Here is a 23208-nt window from a genome sequence, read left to right on the forward strand (position 1 = left end):
ATATATTCTTTCTGAGATCTCATGTAGTGAAAATTTTGCATCATAATTACGTCATTTAGCAAGTTTTAGCAACAAATCGACCTTCCTTTAACAACTTCCCCAAAATTTGTTGGCAACACTGCAACCATGTGTTGACCGAATATTTTTTTTTCCACTCCCTCCTCTTTCTGATGAAAGTTGTGAAACCGAAAGTCAACGGATCAAAATTGAGAACGGAAATATTAACGCTATTTTCCGCATTCTAAACTATTCTGTCCCACCACATCAACGATTAGGCTATAATGAACAATCACAACATTCGTGCTTCTGTTTGGAAGGTGAAGGTGGACGCGCTGAAGCGGTTTCTTGTATGTACTGTCGCCTGCACCTGTGTGGGTGTGATGTATCTACAGTGGACGTACATTTGGATGCTCAGGTCTGAAATGACTGAAATAACGCGGCGGTTCAGGCCCCTGGATACAGCGGTGAAGGAAGGTGGGATATGCTGCGATTCCGCCGTGTGCTACGGGGTAGGTGAGTGCTTTTGTTCTGTTTTTACTGCTTAACGTTATTCGTCTGTTACTTCACCAACAAATTCTACTAATCCCCTGTTTTCTGCACTTCTATCCTGATTATTCTAAAGTATTCTCTGGATAGTGTAATCTAAATATAAATATGATAATTATTCAGTGCTTTGGTATATGTATTATCAAAGTACAGTGGTATTACAATTGTTATGTACACCATGGTATTTTTAAAGCACCTTGAAGTTCCATCACTATGGTATATTGGTATATGAATGGTTATACCATGGTAAAAATTATCAATAATATTAATAATAATAATAATAAGAGTGGTGCCATGGTACTACTATGGCATTAATTGTGCAACTGATTTCACTTCCTCATCTGTGGAGAACTAGTGACTGCCTTCGGCTCACAATGCATGAACCAAATAGTTAGTCAGAAAGGACTATGTTTACCAATCATCTCTAGTGTTCAAGCAATAGCATTTTATTCAAAAGTTTAGGTTGGAATTTTCTCAATATCCTCCCTGGTAGTCATTCATCAGACACTGTTAATCAAAGTGAATTTAGCTTGTTCTTTAAGTGTTTTCTGCAAAAACATGTGAAAGACTTCATCAGCATGGGATCAAACCTCTAATCATTAAAATCATGACTTTCAGTAAATAAAGTAAATAATGGTAAATGCAAGTAATAAAATTCGACTGACCATAATCATGTATGGCAAGTGGGATATCAAATCAGTTTTAACAGGGACGGGAAAACAATGAAGAAAACTGTGCAACGCAAAAATGATGACCCAAACAAGATTAAATACAGCTTCATTAGGGGAATGTTTGTGCTGACAAAAATATGTTTTATGTAGTGATTACTGTCTGCTAAAAGTATGCAACCAAATAACGAAATTATTAAGACTGTAAGATCTCAAGTAAGTAATTTGGCATATTGTAGGGCCTGTGCAGTTCACGGTAGTTTGACAAAGGGTATGTGCACAGCCTCTGTCAAATAGGTTGGGCTTTTCCAGTAATGTCTCTGAGGACAATGACCAAGAATTGTATTTTTTGCTCTGTTGCAATAGCTTGGGAAGAGTCCAACAGGGTTCTATTTCTGGATGACAGTGTTTTCTCAGGAATTACTGGTTTTGGCAAACCCATTAATTAACTATTTATTAGAATGTCTACACACTTTTGGTTGTATAGCATGATATTTTTGACAATTTTGTTTGACTTTAGTACAAAGTAACAGCTATGTTGGGTTGCTAGCTGATGTCCAATATAAAATCATAAAGCAAATCGGTGAGCTTTAGTGTGTGACGATGTCTAATTTCCCATAGGTTACATCTTGTTATAAGGTAAGCTGTTATCACAGATTCCCTGAGAGACGGACACATGCAGAGGGCCGAGACAAGAGAGATTTGTCAAAACAGAGAAAGAGACGAGAAAGTGAGGAACTTCTTTCATTGTCTGTCTTACACGCAAACACATATTTGTTTAAATATATCTCATGTAAATTGTCCTTTCTTTTAGCAGAGCAGCACACATTTCTCCATCTTGTTCCTGTGTCCTCGCAGACATACAGTGAGTGTAACATCCACAATATCTAATGATAAAGGGAATAGTTTGACCAGAAATGAAACGCACCCTCAAACCTTTCCAAACGTGTATGACTTTCCTTCTTCTGTGGAGCACAAAAGAAGTGACCAGTTTTGGTGTCCATTGTTATCTACTGTATGGACAGAAAATACTGAGATACTTTTCAAAACATCTTCTTTTATGTTCCACAGACGAAAGTCATTGTTTTAGAACGACATAAGAATGAGAAATAATGGGTTAGGTTTTTCACCATAGATAGATAGATAGATGTATATTAATAAACTTTCTATAATAGCTAGATGCTGTGGTTTAAAGAGCAGGTCATATGGGTTTTTGAAAAATATATCTTTTGCAGTTTATAATGTAGCTATCCTTAAATGAAAACAATCTGCAAAGTTGTTAATCAAAAAGTGCATATATAAGTGTATATATATATATATATATATATATATATATATATATATATATTAGGGGTGCACAATAAATATCGGCTGATAATTAATGCGCATCTAGTCAGTAAAGCCGGTTATCTAATCAGAGGTAAATTCCATCAGGTGCATGATTGCACATAGAGCAGCTGTTACTACACAGAGCCGTTGTTAACTGACAAGCTGCGCAAATCCACGTTCAAAGCTGATGATGAATGTGGATTTGCGCAGCTTGTCAGTTAGCAACGGCTCTGTGTAGTAACAAGTATCAGGTGCTCTATGCTACATATATATATATATATATATATACATATATATATATACAGGTGCTGGTCATATAATTAGAATATCATCAAAAAGTTGATTTCACTAATTCCATTCAGAAAGTGAAACTTGTAGATTATATTCGTTCATTACACACAGACTGATATATTTCAAATGTTTATTTCTTTTAATTTTGATGATTATAACTGACAACTAAGGAAAATCCCAAATTCGGTATCTCAGAAAATTAGAATATAACTTAAGACCAATACAAAGAAAGGATTTTTAGAAATCTTGGCCAACTAAAAAGTATAAAAATGAAAGGTATGAGCATGTACAGCACTCAATACGTAGTTGGGGCTCCTTTTGCCTGAATTACTGCAGCAATGTGGCGTGGCATGGAGTCGATCAGTCTGTGGCACTGCTCAGTTGTTATGAGAGCCCAGGTTGCTCTGATAGTGGCCTTCAGCTCTTCTGCATTCTTGGGTCTGGCATATTTCATCTTCCTCTTCCCAATACCCCATAGATTTTCTATGGGGTTAAGGTCAAGCGAGTTTGCTGGCAAATTAAGAACAGGGATACCATGGTCCTTTCATCAGAGAAAATAACTTTGGACCACTCAGCAGCAGTCCAGTCCTTTTTGAAGCGAGACGCTTCTGACGCTGTCTGTTGTTCAAGAGTGGCTTGACACAAGGAATGCAACAGCTGAACCCCATGTCTTGCATACGTCTGTGCGTAGTGGATCTTGAAGCACTGACTCCAGCTGCAGTCCACTCTTTGTGAATCTTCCCAACATTTTTGAATGGGTTTTGTTTCACAATCCTCTCCAGGGTGCGGTTATCCCTATTGCTTGTACACTTTTTTTCTACCACATCTTTTCCTTCCCTTCGCCTCTCTATTAATGTTCTTGGACACAGAGCTCTGTGAACAGCCAGCCTCTTTTGCAATGACCTTTTGTGTCTTGCCCTTCTTGAGCAAGGTGTCAGTGGTCGTCTTATGGACAACTGTCAAGTCAGCAGTCTTCCCCATGACTGTGTAGCCTACAGAACTAGACTGAGAGACCATTTAAAGGCTTTGCAGGTGTTTTGAGTTAATTAGCTGATTAGAGTGTGGCACCAGGTGTCTTCAATATTGAACCTTTTCACAATATTCAAATTTTCTGAGATACTGAATTTGGGATTTTCCTTAGTTGTCAGTTATAAACATCAAAATTTAAAGAAATAAACATTTGAAATATATCAGTCTCTGTGTAATGAATGAATATAATATACAAGTTTCACTTTTTAAATGGAATTAGTGAAATAAACTTTTTGATGATATTCTAATTATATGAGCAGCACCTGTATATATATATATATATATATATATATATATATATATATATATATATATATATATATATATATATATATATACATACATGATGAATAAATAGGCCTATAGGAGAATTATATTTTTACTTAAATTAATAAAATGAATGAAAAACGCATTTTTGATTTATTTTTGTTTTATGCGAAAGGAAACCAGGTGGCAGAAAGCGGCATCCTTTTTTTTTCTTTAGGCTTATTTTACACATAAATGTTTGTTTTTATTGTGAATGTACACAAATAAAGGCAAACTGTTTACAATTCCGGGAGTGAGGGGCACAAAGTAAGGCACAAAGTAGTTGTAACAGGTGGTTTGAATATTTCCACACATGCTAACATAACAAAATTTACAGTATTTATTAGTTACCATATCAACATTATATAGAAAACAATGTGTGCCAAAATTAAAAAAATCTTTTGACGATATCACTGAACATTTATTATACCATTATTTTTTAGTTTTTATTATTAATTTAAAATTAGACAAATCTGCTTTTATTTTAATTTCCAATCTGTTATTTATCAGTTTAGATCATTTTTAATGCTTTGATAACTAGCAGAAGACACTAACCAGTTTTAATTCCTGTTGCTCAGATGGAGCACATTGTAACACTGCATTACAATATACTATTCTATGACATTAACGGTGTAATTTAGCCTACACTTTTTACTTTACTTTTAAAGAGAAACAACAAGAAACAGGTGAATAAAGACTGACAGTCAATGTTTAATGTTTAGAAATGATTATTTCAAGACATGTAAAGCATTTTTGCTCGTTTATGTGGGCTATCCCAAGCATGGTTGCTATTTGTTCATTGTCAAACTCTAAAATCAAATTATTTTTAATTCTGAACCCCATTATTTAATTTGAATAAAATAATTATTTTATGAACCAAATATTTTAGTTTGTCTTGTATATATATATTTTTCATTCGATCAGATAACATTTTAAGCTGTCATATGGTCATGTTACAACGTGCCCCTCAGATGTTACAATGTACCCCACCTATGGGGCATGTTTTCACATCTCACTTCAATTTTTTGAGGGTAAATATATTTGTACTAGACAAGTGTAAAGTTACTCTGGATAAAAAATCATATTCTGAACCCCATGTGGATGTACAAAAACTGAGAAAGTCAAAAAGTGTTCATTTGTGCCCCTCTCTCCCCTAGTTGCTTCCACTGTTAGAAGGAAAAAATTCAAGGTATTGTGCTGGCGCCACATGCGCACACACAGTTATGCTTTGCTACCTTGACAATAATAAAATACAGTCAGTCAAACATATGGAGAATAAAACACACTGCTCAGTTTAAATATGTAGTTAAATCTGTGCCGTTAAGTGTTATCTCCGTACCGCAGTGATGTTATGCAAAACATTTTGTTTTATGTGGATATTGGAACGCAAGTGGAGTAGGCTACATAATAATTTGGCATTCATATATCGCGAATACGGAAACCTGACGCTGGCTTCAGGTTTAGGCCTATTTCTGATTGAAATAATAAAATTCGACTTATTATATACGACTTGTTTTTCTTCTCTAAAAAACAAAAAATTTTATACGCGTAGCTTTTTTTTTCCATGCAGCAAACCTTTTTAAATATTTTGATAAATTACAGAAAATAAATAAATTACTTTTTAAACTGTTTAACTGATTGTATTAATTGGTCAAAATTCTTAATGGTCGGTTAACTGTTAACCAGTTAAACTGAACATCTCTGCTTCCGCTGTTAGTGTGTTACCATGATGTTGAGAATACGCTGTGTTCAAGGATACCACAGAAATACAATTCAGACCTTTTGTTGTGTGCATGTCATTTTATCAAGGACTGCTTCTCTAATCTTGGCTTTTATCTTCATTGGCTTCTAATCTTCTTTCTTAATTTGGACTAACAAGCTCTCCGAACCACAACCTGTAAGTATGGTTGATACGTTGTGTACATTTTCAATTGAGTGCTCAAAAAAAGTTTTTATGCTAATATGTGATGTATACTTAGTGCAGCTTTAGGTTTTCAGTTAAAGCACACTATTACTGTCTCATTGAAGTAGTTCTGATAATTCACTGTGAACCTACTATTTGCTAAGAATGTGTAGATTATTGTAGACTGATGTTGTTCTAATTACTTCATTTAATAATAAAGAATGTAGTGTAGCACACAGACTTCATGACATGCGCGTTATCAGGCTGCTGCACCTGTGATACAACTGCTCTGCGTTCTGATTAAGACAGCGTCTTTTGTCTGTCGTTCTTCAGACATTACAGTAGACATATTTTGGTTTACAAACTGTATTGTTTCATCAGTTAGTCACGTTAGCACTTGGCTAACATATACATCAAGTGTTCACAGTTTAGCAGTTAAACTTTAGCTGTGGGCACGATTCGCTTGCATAAGTGTTTTTGTATTTTATGTCATTATTATAAGAACGGATTGGAGCACTATATTGTTTTATGTAAAGGTGTTTTATAAATGGTAGCGCTGGCTAACTGGCTCAAGGACTCCTCTCTGTGCCAATCACAACAGGCTTGGCCAGCTGACCAATCAGAGCAAAGTAGACTTGAGGAAGGGAGGGGTTTGCTCCGAACTTGCTTGGAACGAATCATTTCCTAATAATTGGCAAATGACTATAATAATAAATGTATATTCTGAGAAAATTACAATGTTTTCTGACCATAGGCACTCCAACACAATATTAGGACACTTTAAAATAGCATATGACCTGCTTTTTAAACTAAAGTTTTTCATACAATTTTTTTTCATGGCAGCAGAGTGTCTGGGAAGTCAAGGATTGAATAAATTTGATTGCAACTGTATATAGACAGACAGACGGACAGATATCGTTTGTCTCTCATTTGTACTCATTTGTTTGTGTTTTTCTCAGATGATCATGACACCACTGTTCTGTCTTGGGCCGTAGGGCAGAGCAGAGGGCAGGGGCTTCAGGTATCAGCTGATACTGTAACAGTGGAGACTGAGGGTACCTACTTCATTTACAGTCAGGTTGGTCTTGATTGGTACTGACAATACTGCATAATCAAAATACAGACTTTAAAGGGTTAGTTCACCCAAAAATTTTAAATTCATTAGTTACTCACCTTCTTGGAAGCTCAACCATATTTGCATGATGTACAAGCACAAACCTCATTGTAGGGCTGGACCAATGGTGGGTTGGCATTCGATTTTAATACTCTATATTCTAATACTCACCCCTTTCATCCCCCTCGAACCCAAACCATCCCCATCGGGTGGGAGCACTTTAAATTGAGTGAAGACAAGAAAGGTAGTGTGCCAAATATGTGATTTGAAACTGGCCTACCACAACAGCACATCAAGTTTGAAAAATCACCTATTTTCTGTAAGTAGTACGCCTATAGTATATTGTTAGTGTAAAAAAACAAACAAACAAACAAAAAAATGAGCGCTGTAAAGTTAGTTTTAGGTTTGATATTCGCTGGATATTCGCCTAGGCTGCTTTAGGGACCGTCTGCAAACTTACCTCTCAGTACAAAACGAAGTACAATAATTAATCCAAATTATGTTTACAACACCATAGTAAATGCCTCGTGGGTACAGTAAAAAATTACTGTAATTCACTAAAAGTTTTTTTTTTATGTTCCAAAGGTTGTAGTACATTTGTAGTTACAAGACTGACTTACTACAGGTGAAATTTTGCCTATGTCTCCCTTACTGTACATACAGTACATATTTATTCTTAGAAAACAATTACTGTAATTCACCACAAGGGGTGTTTTATGTTCCAAAGGATGTAGTACATTCCTAGTGGCCAGACTGATTTACTACAGGTGAAATTTTGCCAATATTTCCCTTACTGTACTCACAGTACATAATTATTCTTAGAAAACAATTACTGTAATTTAACAAATGTTGTGTTTTTATGTTCCAAATGTTGTAGTACATTCCTAGTGGCCAGACTGATTTACTACAGGTTAAATTTTGCCAATATCTCCCGTACTGTATGTGCAGTACATAATTATTCTTAAGACAATTACTGTAATTCACCAAAATGTTTTTTAATGTTACAAAGATTGTAGTACGTTTGAAGTTACAAGACTGGCTTACTACAGTTGAAAGTTTGCCAATATCACCCTTACTGTATACAGTATACAATACATAATTATTCTTTAAAAACAATTACTGTACATCACCAAAAGGGTTTTTCATGTTCCAAATGTTGTAGTACGTTTGAAGTTACAAGACTGGCTTACTACAGTTGAAAGTTTGCCAGTATCACCCTTACTGTACACACAGTACATAATTATTCTTAGAAAACAATTACTGTAATTAAACAGATGGGTTTTTTTATGTTCCAAATGTTATAGTATATTCCTAGTGGCCAGACTGATTTACTTCAGGTGAAATTTTGCCAATATCTCCCATACTGTATGTGCAGTACATAATTGTTCTTAAAAAACAATTATGTAATTCACCAAAGTGTGTTTTTTTTTTTTTATGTTCCAAAGGCTGTAGTACATTTGTATTTACAAGGCTGATTTACTACAGGTGAAATCTAGCAAATTCCTTTCTTGCTGTGCGTACATTACATAATTATTCTTAAAAAAACAATTACTGTAAATCACCAAAAGGGTATTTTTCATGTTCCAAAGGTTGTAGTATGTTTTTAGTTACAAGACTGACTTACTACACACAAATTTTTGCCAATATCTTCCTTACTGTACATACAGTAAATAATTAATCTTAAAAATTACTGTGTGTGTGTGTGTGTGTGTGTGAGAGAGTGCGTGCATAATTATTAGGTAAGTTGATATTCTGATCATAGTTTTTATTTTATCAAGCACATTTTACAGATTCCAAACCACATCAATCTTAATAACTATTATTAATTTGTATTTAATCATTTATAAGTGATATATAATTGTCATAATGGTTTATGGGGACTCTCCGTAGGTGTAATAGATTTAACTGTATGAACTGTATTTTCTATCACCCTACACCAACCCTACACCTAAACCTACCCTTTACAAAAAACTACTGGCTAGTTTTGAATTTCAGAAAACACTGTTTTGTATGTTTTTTTTAAGCCATTTGTTTTACTGGGACACAGGAAGTGTCCTCATAAACCACGTTTATGTTGTAGTACACATTACATTACATTTGTGTCCTCATAAACCATATATACCAGTACACACACAAATAAATAAATAAATATATAATAAATGAATAAATATGAATATGAATATGAATATGAATATGAATATGAATAATCTGGTGTAGAATCCAAAGCCACTGGGAGCGTACTACAACCTTTAGAACATGAAAAAAAAAATAATAATAAAAATTTTGGTGAATTATTTTTTTAATTAAAATATTTGTGTGCTGTACAAACAGTAAGGGTGTTATTGTGAAAATTTCACCTTTAGTAAGCCAGTCTGGTCACTACAAACATACAGCAACCTTTGGAACAATATATATATATATATATATATATATATATATATATATATATATATATATATATATATATATATATATATATATATATTTTTTTTTTTTTTTTTTTTTTTTTTTTTTTTTGGTAAATTTCATTTTTTTTTCTAAGAATAATTATTTACTGTTTGTACAGTAATGGAGATATTGGCAAAATTTCACCTGTAGTAAGTCGGTCTTGTAACTAGGAATATACTACAACCTTTGGTAAAAAAAAAAAAAAAAAACTTTTGGTCAATTACAGTAATTGTTTTCCAAGATTAATTATGTACTGTACGTACAGTAAGGGAGATATTGGCAAAATTTCACCTGTCGTAAGTTAGTCTTGAGACTACAAATGTACTACAACCTTTGGAACACGAGAAAACCCTTTTGGTGATTTACAGTAATTGTTTATTAAGAATAATTATGTACTGTATGTAGAGTAAGGGTGATATTGGCAAACTTTCACCTGTAGTAATTCAGTCTTGAGACTACAAATGTACTACAACCTTTGGAACACGAGAAAACCCTTTTGGTGAATTACAGCAATTGTTTATTAAGAATAATTATGTACTGTATGTAGAGTAAGGGTGATATTGGCAAACTCTCACCTGTAGTAATTCAGTCTGGCCACTACGAATGAACTACAACCTTTGGAACATAGAAAAACCCTTTTGGTGATTTACAGTAATTGTTTTCTAAGAATAATTATGTACTGTATGTACAGTAAGGTTGATTTTGGCAAAATTCCAGCTTTAGTGACTCAGTCTGGCCAGTAGGAATGTACTACAACATTTGGAACATAAAAACTCCATTTGATGATTTACAGTAATTGTTTTCTTAGAATAATTATGTACTATATGTACAGTAAGGGTAATATTGGCAAACTTTCAGCTGTAGTAATTCAGTCTGGCCACTTGGAATGTAATACAACCTTTGGAACATAAAAAACCCATTTGTTGAATTACATTAATTGTTTTCTTAGAATAATTATGTACTGTATGTACAGTAAGGAAGATATTGGCAAAATCTCACCTGTAGTAAGAGATTCTCATAACTACAAATGTACTACAGCCTATGGAACATGAAAAAACCCTTTTGGTGATTTACAGTTATTGTTTTTTTAAGAATAATAATGTACTGTGTGTACAGTAAGGGTGATATTAGCAAACTTTCCCTTGTAGTAATTCAGTCTGGCCACTAGGAATGTACTACAACATTTGGAACATAAACCCTTTTGGTGAATTACAGTAATTGTTTTCTACGAATAATTATGTACTGTATGTACAGTAAAGGAGATATTGGCAAAATTTCACCTGTAGTAAGACAGTCTTGTAACTACAAATGGACTACAACCTTTGGAACATGAGAAAACCCTTTTGGTGATTTACAGTAATTGTTTTCTTAGAATAATTATGTACTGTATGTACAGTAAGGAAGATATTGGCAACATCTCACCTGTAGTAAGTCATTCTCATAACTACAAATGTACTACAGCCTTTGGAACATGAAAAAACCCTTTTGATCTATTAAAGTAATGTTTTTTAAGAATAATTATGAACTGAATGTACAGTAAGGGTGATATTGGCAAACTTTCCCCTGTAGTAAGTTAGTCTTGTAATTACAAATGTACTACAACCTTGTATGTACAAAAAAAAAAAACCTTTTGGTGATTTACAGTAATTGTTTTTTTAAGAATAATTATGTACTGTATGTACAGTAAGGGTGATATTGGCAAACTTTCACCTGTAGTAAGTCAGCCTGGCCACTAGGAATGTACTAAACTTTTGGAACATATTAAACCCCTTGTGGTGAATTACAGAAATTGTTTTCTAAGAATAATTATGTACTGTATGTACAGTAAGGGTGATATTGGCAAAAATTCAGCTGTAATAAGTCAGTTTGGCCACTAGGAATGTACTACAACATTTGGAACATAAAAAACACATTTGGTGAATTACTGTAATTATTTCCTAAGAATAATTATGTACTATGTGTACAGTAAGGGAGATATTGGCAACATCTCACCTGTAGCAAGTCAGTCTGGTAACTACAAATGTACTACAGCCTTTGGAATGAAAAAACGCCTTACAGTTTGGCAATGTTTTATTTTAAATGTTAGAAGTCACGTTAAAATACATTGGACATTTTAAACCCCATCGGTGGAATTGTCAGACGGTCCCCGGTGTTGATCACTACCGAAGCTTTGAAGCTCAAAAAATGGAATTTGGTCCAGCCCTACCTTATTGGCATGCCAAACAAGGATGTTTTTAAGCTTCCATTTACTAATTGATTTTACTTTTGATATGTTCTATGTATATGTGCTGAATATAATATAATATAATATAATATAATATAATATAATATAATATAATATAATATAATATAATATAATATAATATAATAATGATCTGTTTAGTATATAAAGTGATTGTGTCTCTTGAAGACTGAATTTAACCAGTCAATTTATGTGATTTACAATCATGTTTTATAAACGTTGTGAAGGATCACAGTTTTGGGGGAATAGCCTTTTAAAAAGGAGAAGCAGAAATCACTCATGTTTCATTAAAACATGAAAATCTTTACTTGTGTTTTGTAGACGTACAAAAGCCTTAAAGTGATCATATGATGCGATTTCAAGTTTTTCTTTCTCTTTGGAGTGTTAGAAGCTGTCAATGCATAGATAAGGGGCCCTATCATACACCCGGCGCAATGCAGCACAAGGTGCAGTTCAAGTGTTTCTGCTAGTTTCAGCCCGACACAGTTCTCATTTTCCCGGCCGCGTTGTTTAAATAACAAATGAATTTGCGCCCATTTGTTCGCTCATGGGCATGCTGGTCTAAAAAAGAGTTGTGTTCAGGCGCATTGTTGGCGCGTTGCTATTTTGAGGAACTGAAAATAGACTGAAACTCAAACCTACTGTAGTCTAAAGTCAGTGACGCAATATTTTTTTTTGTTATTTAAAGAGGACGTTAGTAGAAAATGCGCCTCTTGGCAGGGCCATAGGGACGCGCAGCAGCACACAAACATTTTTAAATATGAAACAACAGATTTAAATGTAAAAGATTATTATTCTGTAGGCTACATGAATATAAAAATGCGCCCGGGTGCGCCAACCGTTTTCCCATCGTTATACTAGCAAAAGTGGATTTGGACACACCCTGGGTGCACCTGCGCCGTGCACCTTAGACCATATGCTTAGATCGTTAAAATTGGGCCCAAGATCCCTAAAGTTACAAAGACTAAAGTTTCAAACCCAAAGAGATATTCTTTATAAAATTTAAGACTTGTCCACGCCCTCATAAAGCACCTTGTTTAAACATGCCCCCACGTCTACGTCACTGTGTGGGAAGATTTGCATAACACCGCCTAAATGTTCATGGAAAGAAAGAGAGTGTAACTTTGATTCTCACTGTAGTTGCTGCCAACGGCGTGTTGTGGAGATGCTGTGTGTTTCGTTGTGAAAGTGAAACTACTTTGTTTGGTCTTCCAAAAGAGGATACAACTAGAAATCAGTGGTTAAGTTGTATTTACAACACTGTTCCAAAACAGTTCAAACCGAATATTTGTGTGTGTGCAATGCATTTAACAGAGGACTGTTTCCTGAACCTACAATGCTGGCTGTTCTGAATCACAGCCTGTAAGTACATTTTCATATTTAAAGAATTTGCAACTGATGATTCAAATGCCAGTTTTGAGCAGTGTAGAATAGCACTTGTTGTTTGTCATTTCTCCAATCACAAATGGTTTTATGTTTACTGATGCAAAATTTAATCCAATTCAGACGGTCAAGGTGTAATAATATGTAAATTTATTAAAAAGAATATAGAGAACAGAAACCAGAAATCATAACTTGGAAATAAAGTTCTGGATAATACTAACAACCTTCAAATATAGAAAATGTAAATCCAATGTTAGTACATTTTTAATAACAATCCATTTATGATGGATTGAACCCAACCAGTATTAATCAAAACATTAATACAATTGTAATTAAAACATAAACAGTTATTTGTTTTAAATCAAAAATACCAAAGTATTAAGTATTAAAATATTAAAGTATCAAAATATCAAAGTATCTGAATTTCAAGGTATCTGAATTTGAATAAAAACCTGTAAGAGTTCTAAGTCTGAGTCTAATAGTTGTCGAGTGAAGCCAAAGAAGAGGAAGTGAGCTGAAAAGATAGAGAGACCAGAGTCTCAGAAGGTCAAAAACCCCCCCTCTGTTTTGCAGAGTCTATCTTATATACTGTTGTTCCAGACATAAGTCGTCATCTGGCTATCACTAATAACACCTGACCTTTAAAAATAGTCTAGTCAATGTCTCGATTTTGGACTTCTTCCTCTTTTAGATTCAAAGTATCATACTAATAATTCTAAGAAATATTGATATAAAAGAACAATACGTGCAGTTCAACTTCATATGCAAAACAGACTAAGCTGACTACGCAGTTAGAAATACTGTGAAATTACATATGAAATATACCATAATGTTTACCAAAAACATTTTTGAATATAAAAATTAAACCACACACCATTTACGCAGCGCGATATTTGCAATGCAACACATATAAAGACAATGTAAGTCATTATAATCAGTAATTATGTCCCCACTGGATGCAACAAATGCCCTTTTTGGAATGGGTTTTATTGGTTTTGTCTCGTCGCGTTGGGACACACACAATCACAGTATAGTGAGGGGCGTGACATTTCCGTAAAAATCTACACGTTTCGGAAAGGCGGGACATAGAGGAGCAACAATAATGTACATTATGTGGAAAATAATGTGTTTTTTTAACCTTAAACCACATAAACACATTGCATTACACCAAATAATGTTATTTTTAGCAACGTCATATGACCCCTTTAAGTTTAGCTCAAGAAATTTATCTCTTTATGTCATTAGTGCCATCTGCTGGTCTGTAAAATTTACAACCATAGAGCTTGATTATATTTTGCATATTTTATCAACTATTACATATGTAGCTTTTATAAAAATTATCATCCACTCATTAAACACCAGCACCAAAGTAAAAAACAAAAACAATCAAACGTACAAAATTGGTAACACTTTACAATAAAGTTTTATTTGTTAACATAAGTTAACCATGTTAGTTGACATGAACAGATAATGGACAATACTTATAGGCTATTTATTAATATTACTTAAATGTTTATGTCAGCATTGGCTAATAACTTTTTTTAAATCAAAAATTGTATCAAGGAACATCATTGAACTAACATGAACAAATTTATTTTTATGAATGAGCATTAACAATAAAGTCTGTAAAAAAATTGCTTATTGTTAGTTCATGCAAGTTAATGCATAAACTAATGTTAACAAATAAAACCTTATTGTAAACTGTTTTTATACACAATATCACATGAAAGAGAAAATAAAAATAAAAAACAAATGCTCTGTAAATTTATAAGCCACACTGTAACACAGAATTCAACTGAACAACAGAGACAACAACACCATTGCAATAATATAAGCAATAAAGTAGTAGATCAGTCATTTTCATGATCAGCTACAGTGCATGATGGGAGCTGGAACCTCACCTCCAAGACCGTAAGTGCAATCAAATTGTATGCCTTAGGTTGCTCTGTAAGAATTTGTAAGAATTTCAAAACCAAATAGCATCCTTGTGTAATGTTCTACTAACAATTGTGATAAGCTACACCAGGTAATCAGTGCACTCAGGCAACTTATGCTGGGAAACTAACCTGGTCAGAGGCAGGCTAATTTCCACTGATTCTCTCACATACAATTATTTGACTTCATTTTCAGTCCAAAAATAAAAGTGTACAAGAAAATGCTATTTAAATAATAAATCAAATAAATAAAGATATAGACTACAACCGACTGTATGAAAAAGTGAAAGTCGTGACAAATTGGTGCTCTGCATTTAACCCATCCAAGTGCACACACACAGCAGTGAGAAGTGAACACACCGTGAACACACACCCAGAGCAGTGGGCAGCTATATATCCAGCGCCCGGGGAGCAACTGGGGGTTCAGTACCTTGCTCAAGGGCACTTCAGCCATGGGTATTGAGGGTGGAAGAGAGCGCTGTTCATTCACTCCCCACCCACCTACAACTCCTGCCAGCACCGAGACTCAAACCTGCAACCTTGGGGTTACAAGTCCAACTCTCTAACCATTAGGACACAGCTGTATGCATTGTTTAATGTATTGCGCCCAAGATATAATGACATTGTTTTTAAGATATATGAAAACATTTTCACCTTGCACATTGCTACAGTACTTGCACATTCAGTTGATCGGCAGTTCCCCGGCAGCCTTTCTCTGTTTTTTTTGACAGCTGTATCTTTTATGGTTATTAGTAGAACATTAAAACATTAGAATCTAAAATTGCTATTTGAAGCATTAAAAACACTCAATTAAAAGTTAACAGACTACATTTTAACTGGTAGGAATAGGCCTACACATTAACTTGTTTGAGCTACTGTACTAATTATGGCTATATTAGCTAGTTTACATTTGATTTACAGCCACTGCTGTCAATAAATTAACCTGACTCATTGAACCTGGAAATTAGTGAGATTGCATGAATTTTAATAGTTGTTTATTGAACCGCTTTAGCCCCAATTAATTTGTTAGGTTATTTCAAGTCAGTTTTACAATTTTCATTTAATTTACTGACCCTCAGGCCATCCAATATGTAGGTGACTTTTTCTTTCTTCAGTAGAAGCATAGTCATAAAATGTAGTCCACGGCTCCCATCCCTTTGAGAGTCATAAAAGAATATACAGACAAAATTGCAACACAAAATTAATACTCATGGTTCCTGAATGATATATTGAGTTCTTATGAAGTGAAACAATCAGTCTGTGCAAGAAACCTAACATTATTTATAACATAAAGGATCATAATTTAAATAAAAATGTTTTACTGAAAAAAAATTCAGCTACATCTTGGATGGCCTGCGTTTGAGTGTTTTGGGTTCATGTCAACTACTTTTTCAAATATTTACATGTAATGGTCCCCTACTCAGTACAATAAATCACTCTGTTGTTCTGTTACTCGCCACAGGTGCTGTATAAAGACACCACCTGGGTAATGGGTCATGTGATCACGAAGAGGCACAAGGGGGCGGAGACTAAACTGATGAAGTGTTTAAAAAGCATGCCCAGTAACGTCAGCCAGCCACTCAACACTTGCTACACTGCTGGTGAGTTATCAGGACAATAATAAAAATTAATTAACTCTTGCCATATTTATACATCAGATAGTATCACTCAGACTACAGTCCCCCTCAAGTATACTGCCAGAAAGATTGAACTATTATTTAAATAAGGAAAATGTTTTTTATAAAAAATAAAAAAAAAAAACACTGAGAAAGTGATAAAAATTAAGGAACTAACAAAAATTACATATTTTAGAACACAGTGAGAGCATGATATTTCAGTCTCAATAAAAGCAGTGTAAAAGGCTTGATTTATATATATATATAACACAATAACATGTAATGAGGATGAATGAGAGATGAAAAATGAATATAAATAAATAATACTAATAGGGCAATCATGATTCCTCAATTAAATTAGAATACTCAATTATAAAAAAAAAAAAATCCTCAACTGCATTTTGTGCAGATGTCCGTGTCGATTAATTGGCAAAATACTGGAATTGACACAAGAATCCATGATGATAAAGCATTATCTTTGCTTAACTGAACCTAGCGGGTTTAAGCTTAACTGATCTTAGCTGGTTTAAGCTGGAACTATTGTAGCTGGTTTCAGCTGGTCTCCCAGTCTGGCCAAGCTGGTTTTACAATAGCTGGTTGTTCCAGCTGGTTTTCCCAGACTGACCAGCTAAACAAGTGGTCAAAAACCCTCTAAAACCAGCCAGCTGACCAGCTTTGACCAGGGTGGATGATTAGCTAAAACCAGCCAACCAGCTTAGGGTTTTTTTTTTTAGCAGGGTGTCTTTCTAAATATGATAACTGTTCATTGCAACTTCAAAAGACAAGTGTAAACCCTCGCTCTGAGTTTTGATGTCCACATGTTCTTGTTCAAAAAATGACTGGCTGTAGCATTTCTATTACAAAGAAGTGGCCAAATGTTAAAGATTAAGTGGGCATATGAGTTAAATGTAATTTATAAGTTATGATTATATTGTTTTATTACATTATGTATTTAAACTGTTTTTGTTCAGTAAAAACGGATGATTGATTACTTTTTTATATTTTATTTGAACCAATTATTATTGCCTTATTGCTATTATATAAGTTTTTAAGTCATTTTAAAGTCTATTATTTACTTAGGTCTGTTTTTATTACCTCAGATAATTTTCTGATTACTTAATTAATCGTCAGAGTAATTACTCAATTACCAAAATAATCATTAGTGACAGCCCTAAATATTAATATTAACAAAAAAATAAAAAATAAATAATAATAATAATAAATGTAAGGTTCTTTTTAAAACACAATGAACAAAATTAAACTTTTCAAATAAGGAGACTAAATTCAATGTTCTATTATTACTGTTTGTTATCATATACTGTGTATATGGAATAGGGATACAAATGGGCCACAAATGACAACATTTTCTAAGAATGACCCAGCCACTGTCAGATATCACAGAAAAAAAACCGAAAAAAAAAACTAATTGACACTCCAAGCAACGCTACAGGCAAAACCACTATTTTTGGGATTCTGTCTATTTGAAAACATCCAAAGCACACATGTAAGTGTTTGTTTATTTATTTATTTACAGTTCATCTATTTCCATCTGTAAATTTCAATTATACTACATATCCTTAAAGGCATTTCTCAAAATCAATTTGTTTTCCAGCACTCACAGTACATATGTAAAACTTCATAGTTTTAGTCCTATGTATATTTTGAAGGTTTTTACAGAGGGCTCTGTTCATGTGTCATTAATCTGCTTAATATAACATTGTATACTGTACCTGGAAACATGGAGTTATAATTAGACAAAATCCTCAATGTAAAAACCTTTACTTTTAATATGTCAACAAAATGGTGTTAAGGTATGTATAAGTAAAAGTGTTTTAAATGTAAAAGTATTTTGGATCTGGCTTTACCCAATGTTCAGATTTCTGTTCTGGAAATGTATGCAAATTAGTACATGTTTAATTAGACAATATCTTATTTGCATATTTAAATATTTGAGAAAAAATTGCAATGCAAAAATTCTAGTAGTTTTTACCCTGTCTTGTATTAAGCTTCACAATTAAAGCATTTTCTGTAGAAATCAACAACTTTCCACACAGATGATGAATTTAGGTTTAGTCCCAGTTACCTAAGATCAGATCTCTGTGTGGACCATACCATCTGCTGTAGAAGTTTTTTGATCACACAAAAGTCTGGATCATTTTGCAATATTTGAAAAATATTTTAGTATAATCTCAATATTTGGCTGATTATGAAGTGTGTGTTCCTCTCATAGGAATTTACTTCCTGGAGTCTGGATCCACTCTTCAGCTCTCTGTTCCCCGCAAATCTGCAGAGCTCATCCTGACAGCTCATGCCACCTTCATGGGCCTCTTCAACATTTGACTCAGACACACATGTGATTTACACGTTTAAATGATAGAAACCTTTTTATCCTCTAGTTAATCCCTTACATGAGAACTTCATACTTTCATGCTCAAGAACAGTAAATGCTTTTATGTGGTGAGTGGATGACACCTAGTGGACAATTCAAACACTGCCATGTTGGAAATGGTACTAAATGTACAAAAAATTACGATGGTACTAGTATGTTTGGACATGGTATCATAGTACTAACAAGGAATTTTTTTTATTTTTATACTATGTGCACTGTAAATATCATGTTATATGGATATGGTATTCTGTACCAAAGTATACACTGATCATCCACTGGCACCACTGACAGATGAATAACATTGATTATACAGTTACAATGGCATCTATTAAGGGGTGTGATACCGTATATTAGGCAGCAAGTAAACAGTCAGTGTTGGAAGCAAAAAAAAAAAAAAAAAAAATGAGCAAGTTAAAAGATCTGAATGAATTTTGCAGTGGGTACCTACTAAAAGTGATGCAAGGAAGAAGAACTGGTGATCCAATATCAAGGGCTTCCAAGGCTCATTGATGCACATGAGGAGTAAAGGCTAGGCAGTCTGGTCCGATCACACAAGAGAGCTACTGTAGCTCAGATTGCTGAAAAACTTAATGTTGGCTATAATAGAATGCTGTCAGAACACACAGTGCATCACAATATAAGGCTGCTTCACCACAGACCAGTCAAAGTGTCCATGATGGCCTCTGTCCACCACCGAAAGCATCTACAATGGCCATGTCAGTGTCAGAACTGGACCATGGAGCAATGGAAGAAGGTTGCCTGGTCTCATGAACCATTTTATTTTTTAGATCAGTTGGATGGCAGATGCGCGTGTCATTTCCCTGGGGAAAGGATGGCAGCAGGATGCACTATGGGAAAAAGGCAGACGGAGGAAGTGTTTTGCTCTGGACAGTGTTCTGCTGGAAACGTTGGGTGCTGACATTCATGTGGATGCTACTTTGACATGTACCACCTACCTAAAGATTACTGCAGACCATGAACATCTCTTCATGGCAACAGTGTTCACTGATGGCAGTGGCCTCTTTCAACAGGATACGGCACTTCCAAATGACTTTCAATTTCCCAGATTTCAATCCGATTGAGCATCGTGCTGGACCAACAGATCATTGCACTTGGAAATAAAGATGAAGTTCTCAAGGTGAATCCATACCTTGATTCTAGAGGTTAAACAACAAAAATTCAGTTGTCATGTCAAAGCAGTAACTAAAAATCAGCATATTGTCATGTCAAAAACACTTTTTTTAGATGTTTGGTTTCCAGTCAAGACTTGGAGAAATTTGTTCATGCTTTTATCACCAGCAGAGTGGAATATTGTAATGGACTCCCCACTGGCCTTCCCAAAAAGACCATTAGACAGCTGCAGCTCATCCAGAACCCTGCTTCCAGGATTCTGACCCGAACCAGAAAATCTGAGCATATCATACCAGTCCTCAGTTCCTTTCGTTGGCTTCCAGTTTCAGTTAGGATTGATTTCAAAGTATTATTATTACTTGTTTATAAATCACTCATTGGACTAGGACTTCAATACATTGCAGATATGCTTACTGAATATAAACCCATCAGACCACTCAGATCATTAGGATCAAGTCAGTTAGAAATGCCAAGGGTTCACTCAAAACAAGGGGAGTCTGCTTCTTATATTATGCCACCCACAGTTGGAAGCAGTTTCCAGAGGAGATCAGATATGGCGAATGCTAAAACAGAAATCTGAATGTTTCTGTGTTTAAGTGCTATAATCGGGTCCCCGGTGCATCTACCAACCCAGGAAATGTGAAAAAGATGAACCCAGTAAAAAAAAAAAAAAATTGGTAAGCCTTTCTCTGCAAGCTTGTGGAAAAAAAATGAGTGCATCAGATTTCACTCCCCCTGTGAAAGGGGATCTTATTATAACATTACTGCCCCTTCTGCAGGTTTCCACCCATAGCGCTGCCATTGTGTTTTGGCAAGCGACAGCAGTGTACCAGTTCTAACGCCATGGTGAATGTTTGAGCAAAGCATGCTGACTGTTCTGTCTTTGGCTGCACTGATGAGCACAGAACACTATTTAGAGTCCCAGCCTTAGAGGAGACAATTAAGAGAGCAGTGGATTTATTGATTTATTTACTGTATGTCACGCTGTCACCACACAGATCTAATATAAACATGCCATTTCTTTCCCAGCTGTTTACCTTTCACAGACATCAGACACAGCTCATGTGTGTTTTTAATATAAACTTGTCTGTATTTGACAGTTAAAGCGCAATAAGAAAGAGAAGTTATACTCAGATGCTTTCTGTACATGTGCTTCAGATGTGTACACTCAGAAAACTGTTTATCAGAAGTTTATCTGAGATACCAGCTGTAAAGGCACAGCCCTATTCTGGAAAAGGGGGCGGGGAGCATCAGCTCATTTGCATTTAAAGAGACATGCATAAAAACAGCGTGTTTCGCTTCCGCTCATATCCAACATTTTGGCATATTCAAAATTATATAATAAATGATCTGTGGGGTATTTTGAGCTGAAACTTACCAGACACATTCTGGGGACACATGAGACTTGTATTACATCTTGTAAAAATGAGCATATAGGTCTCCTTTAAATCCACACTGAAAACACATCTGTTTATCTGTACATTTACCGAATGAGCACTGTGCTACGGTATGTCCGAATAGTTGCACTGCATTTTATGTATCTTCATATTTTTTATTATTATTCTTAACTGTTTTAGTTAATTTTAAATCATTTTAAAATGTGTTCCTTGCTTTTATTATTGTGATTATTTTTTATGATTATTTTAATTTGTTTTCTGTAAAGCACTTTGAATTACCATTGTGTATGAAATGTGCTAAATGAATAAACTTTTCTTGCCTTGCCTAAAGCATGGGTTCTCAGCTCTTGCCCTTGAGGCCCACGTTCCTACATAGTTTAGCTCCAACCTTGATCAAACTCACCTTTCTGTAGCTTTCTAGTAACCCAAAGACCTTGATTAGCCTGTTCAAGTGTGTTGGAGCTAAACTCCTCGGGTGCCAGAGTTGAGAACCCCTGATTTAAAGGATCAGATACCACAGGATATGTTCAGAGGTCCTGTAGAGTCTATTCCTCACTGCATCAGAGATGTTTTGGCCACACAAGTGGGGACTAAATAGTATCAGGCAGGTTGTTGTAACATTGTGGCTGATCAGTGTATCACAATGCCAAGGTATTACTCTCCGATACAATCACTGTACCATGGTACCACCATAGTGCTTTTTTGTAAATACCACATTATGCAAACTGTAATCAATATTTGTTAACCCAAAAATGAAGATTCTCTTAAAACCTTTATAACGTTCTTATACTTCATAGTGGCATGTTACTTGTCCCTTCATTTTGATATAATTTTGATTTCAAAATAAATTCACAGCTGTCTGGAGCCATGGTTTTAGTTCAGTTTGGACTTTGTTTACATTTGCACATTTCCCCTGACTTTGTTACTTATGGTTGATGATTTGATTTGCTGTCTTTGTTCAGCTGTGTCTCCTCATTAGCCTGTGTATGTAAGTTCCTGTGTGTTCAGTTTTAGTTGACCAGTCTCGTCAATGTTACTTCTGTGTTGTGCTCTATCTACCCTGTGTTTGGATTAAAGATGTTTGAAACACATCTTTATCTTTGTGCATTTATATGCAGCACAATGTCATAGTAAATGGGACATAAAAATACTCATGCATTAATAATTTATGCAACACTTTTTAAAAAGTAAAAACCTAAAAATGAATGTAATATGTATACAGACTTTATAAATATTGCTGGCATGCGTCCCATCATCTGTACTCTCTTCTAATGTCACAATGTGAGTCTCTCTCTCTGTCTCTCTCTCTCCTTCTTACACACACACACACAAACACACAAATAATAATTAAAGTAATGGGAAAGAAATAGACACAAAAAACATCAACTAAATGTGATGCTGCCTATTTGTCTGCAAAAAACTGCTTTTTGGCTATTTTTATTTTATTTCTTTATTTTATTTTATATACAGGGCGGGTCACAG

General features: G+C 34.5%; 1 protein-coding gene across 1 annotated transcript; it reads left to right on the forward strand.

The window, feature by feature from the left end:
• The first annotated feature begins 142 nt into the window (after nt 1-142).
• tnfsf13 (TNF superfamily member 13) lies at nt 143-22817 on the forward strand. The gene is made up of 6 exons (XM_042725117.1): nt 143-509; nt 1836-1944; nt 2032-2079; nt 7032-7150; nt 16656-16794; nt 19040-22817. The coding sequence occupies exons 1-6, from the start codon at nt 282-284 to the stop codon at nt 19147-19149; spliced, it is 753 nt and encodes a 250-aa protein (XP_042581051.1). The 5' UTR covers nt 143-281; the 3' UTR covers nt 19150-22817.
• The last annotated feature ends 391 nt before the right edge of the window (nt 22818-23208 follow it).

This window comes from Cyprinus carpio, chromosome B5 (assembly GCF_018340385.1).
Source record: "Cyprinus carpio isolate SPL01 chromosome B5, ASM1834038v1, whole genome shotgun sequence".
Classification (NCBI taxonomy): domain Eukaryota; kingdom Metazoa; phylum Chordata; class Actinopteri; order Cypriniformes; family Cyprinidae; genus Cyprinus; species Cyprinus carpio.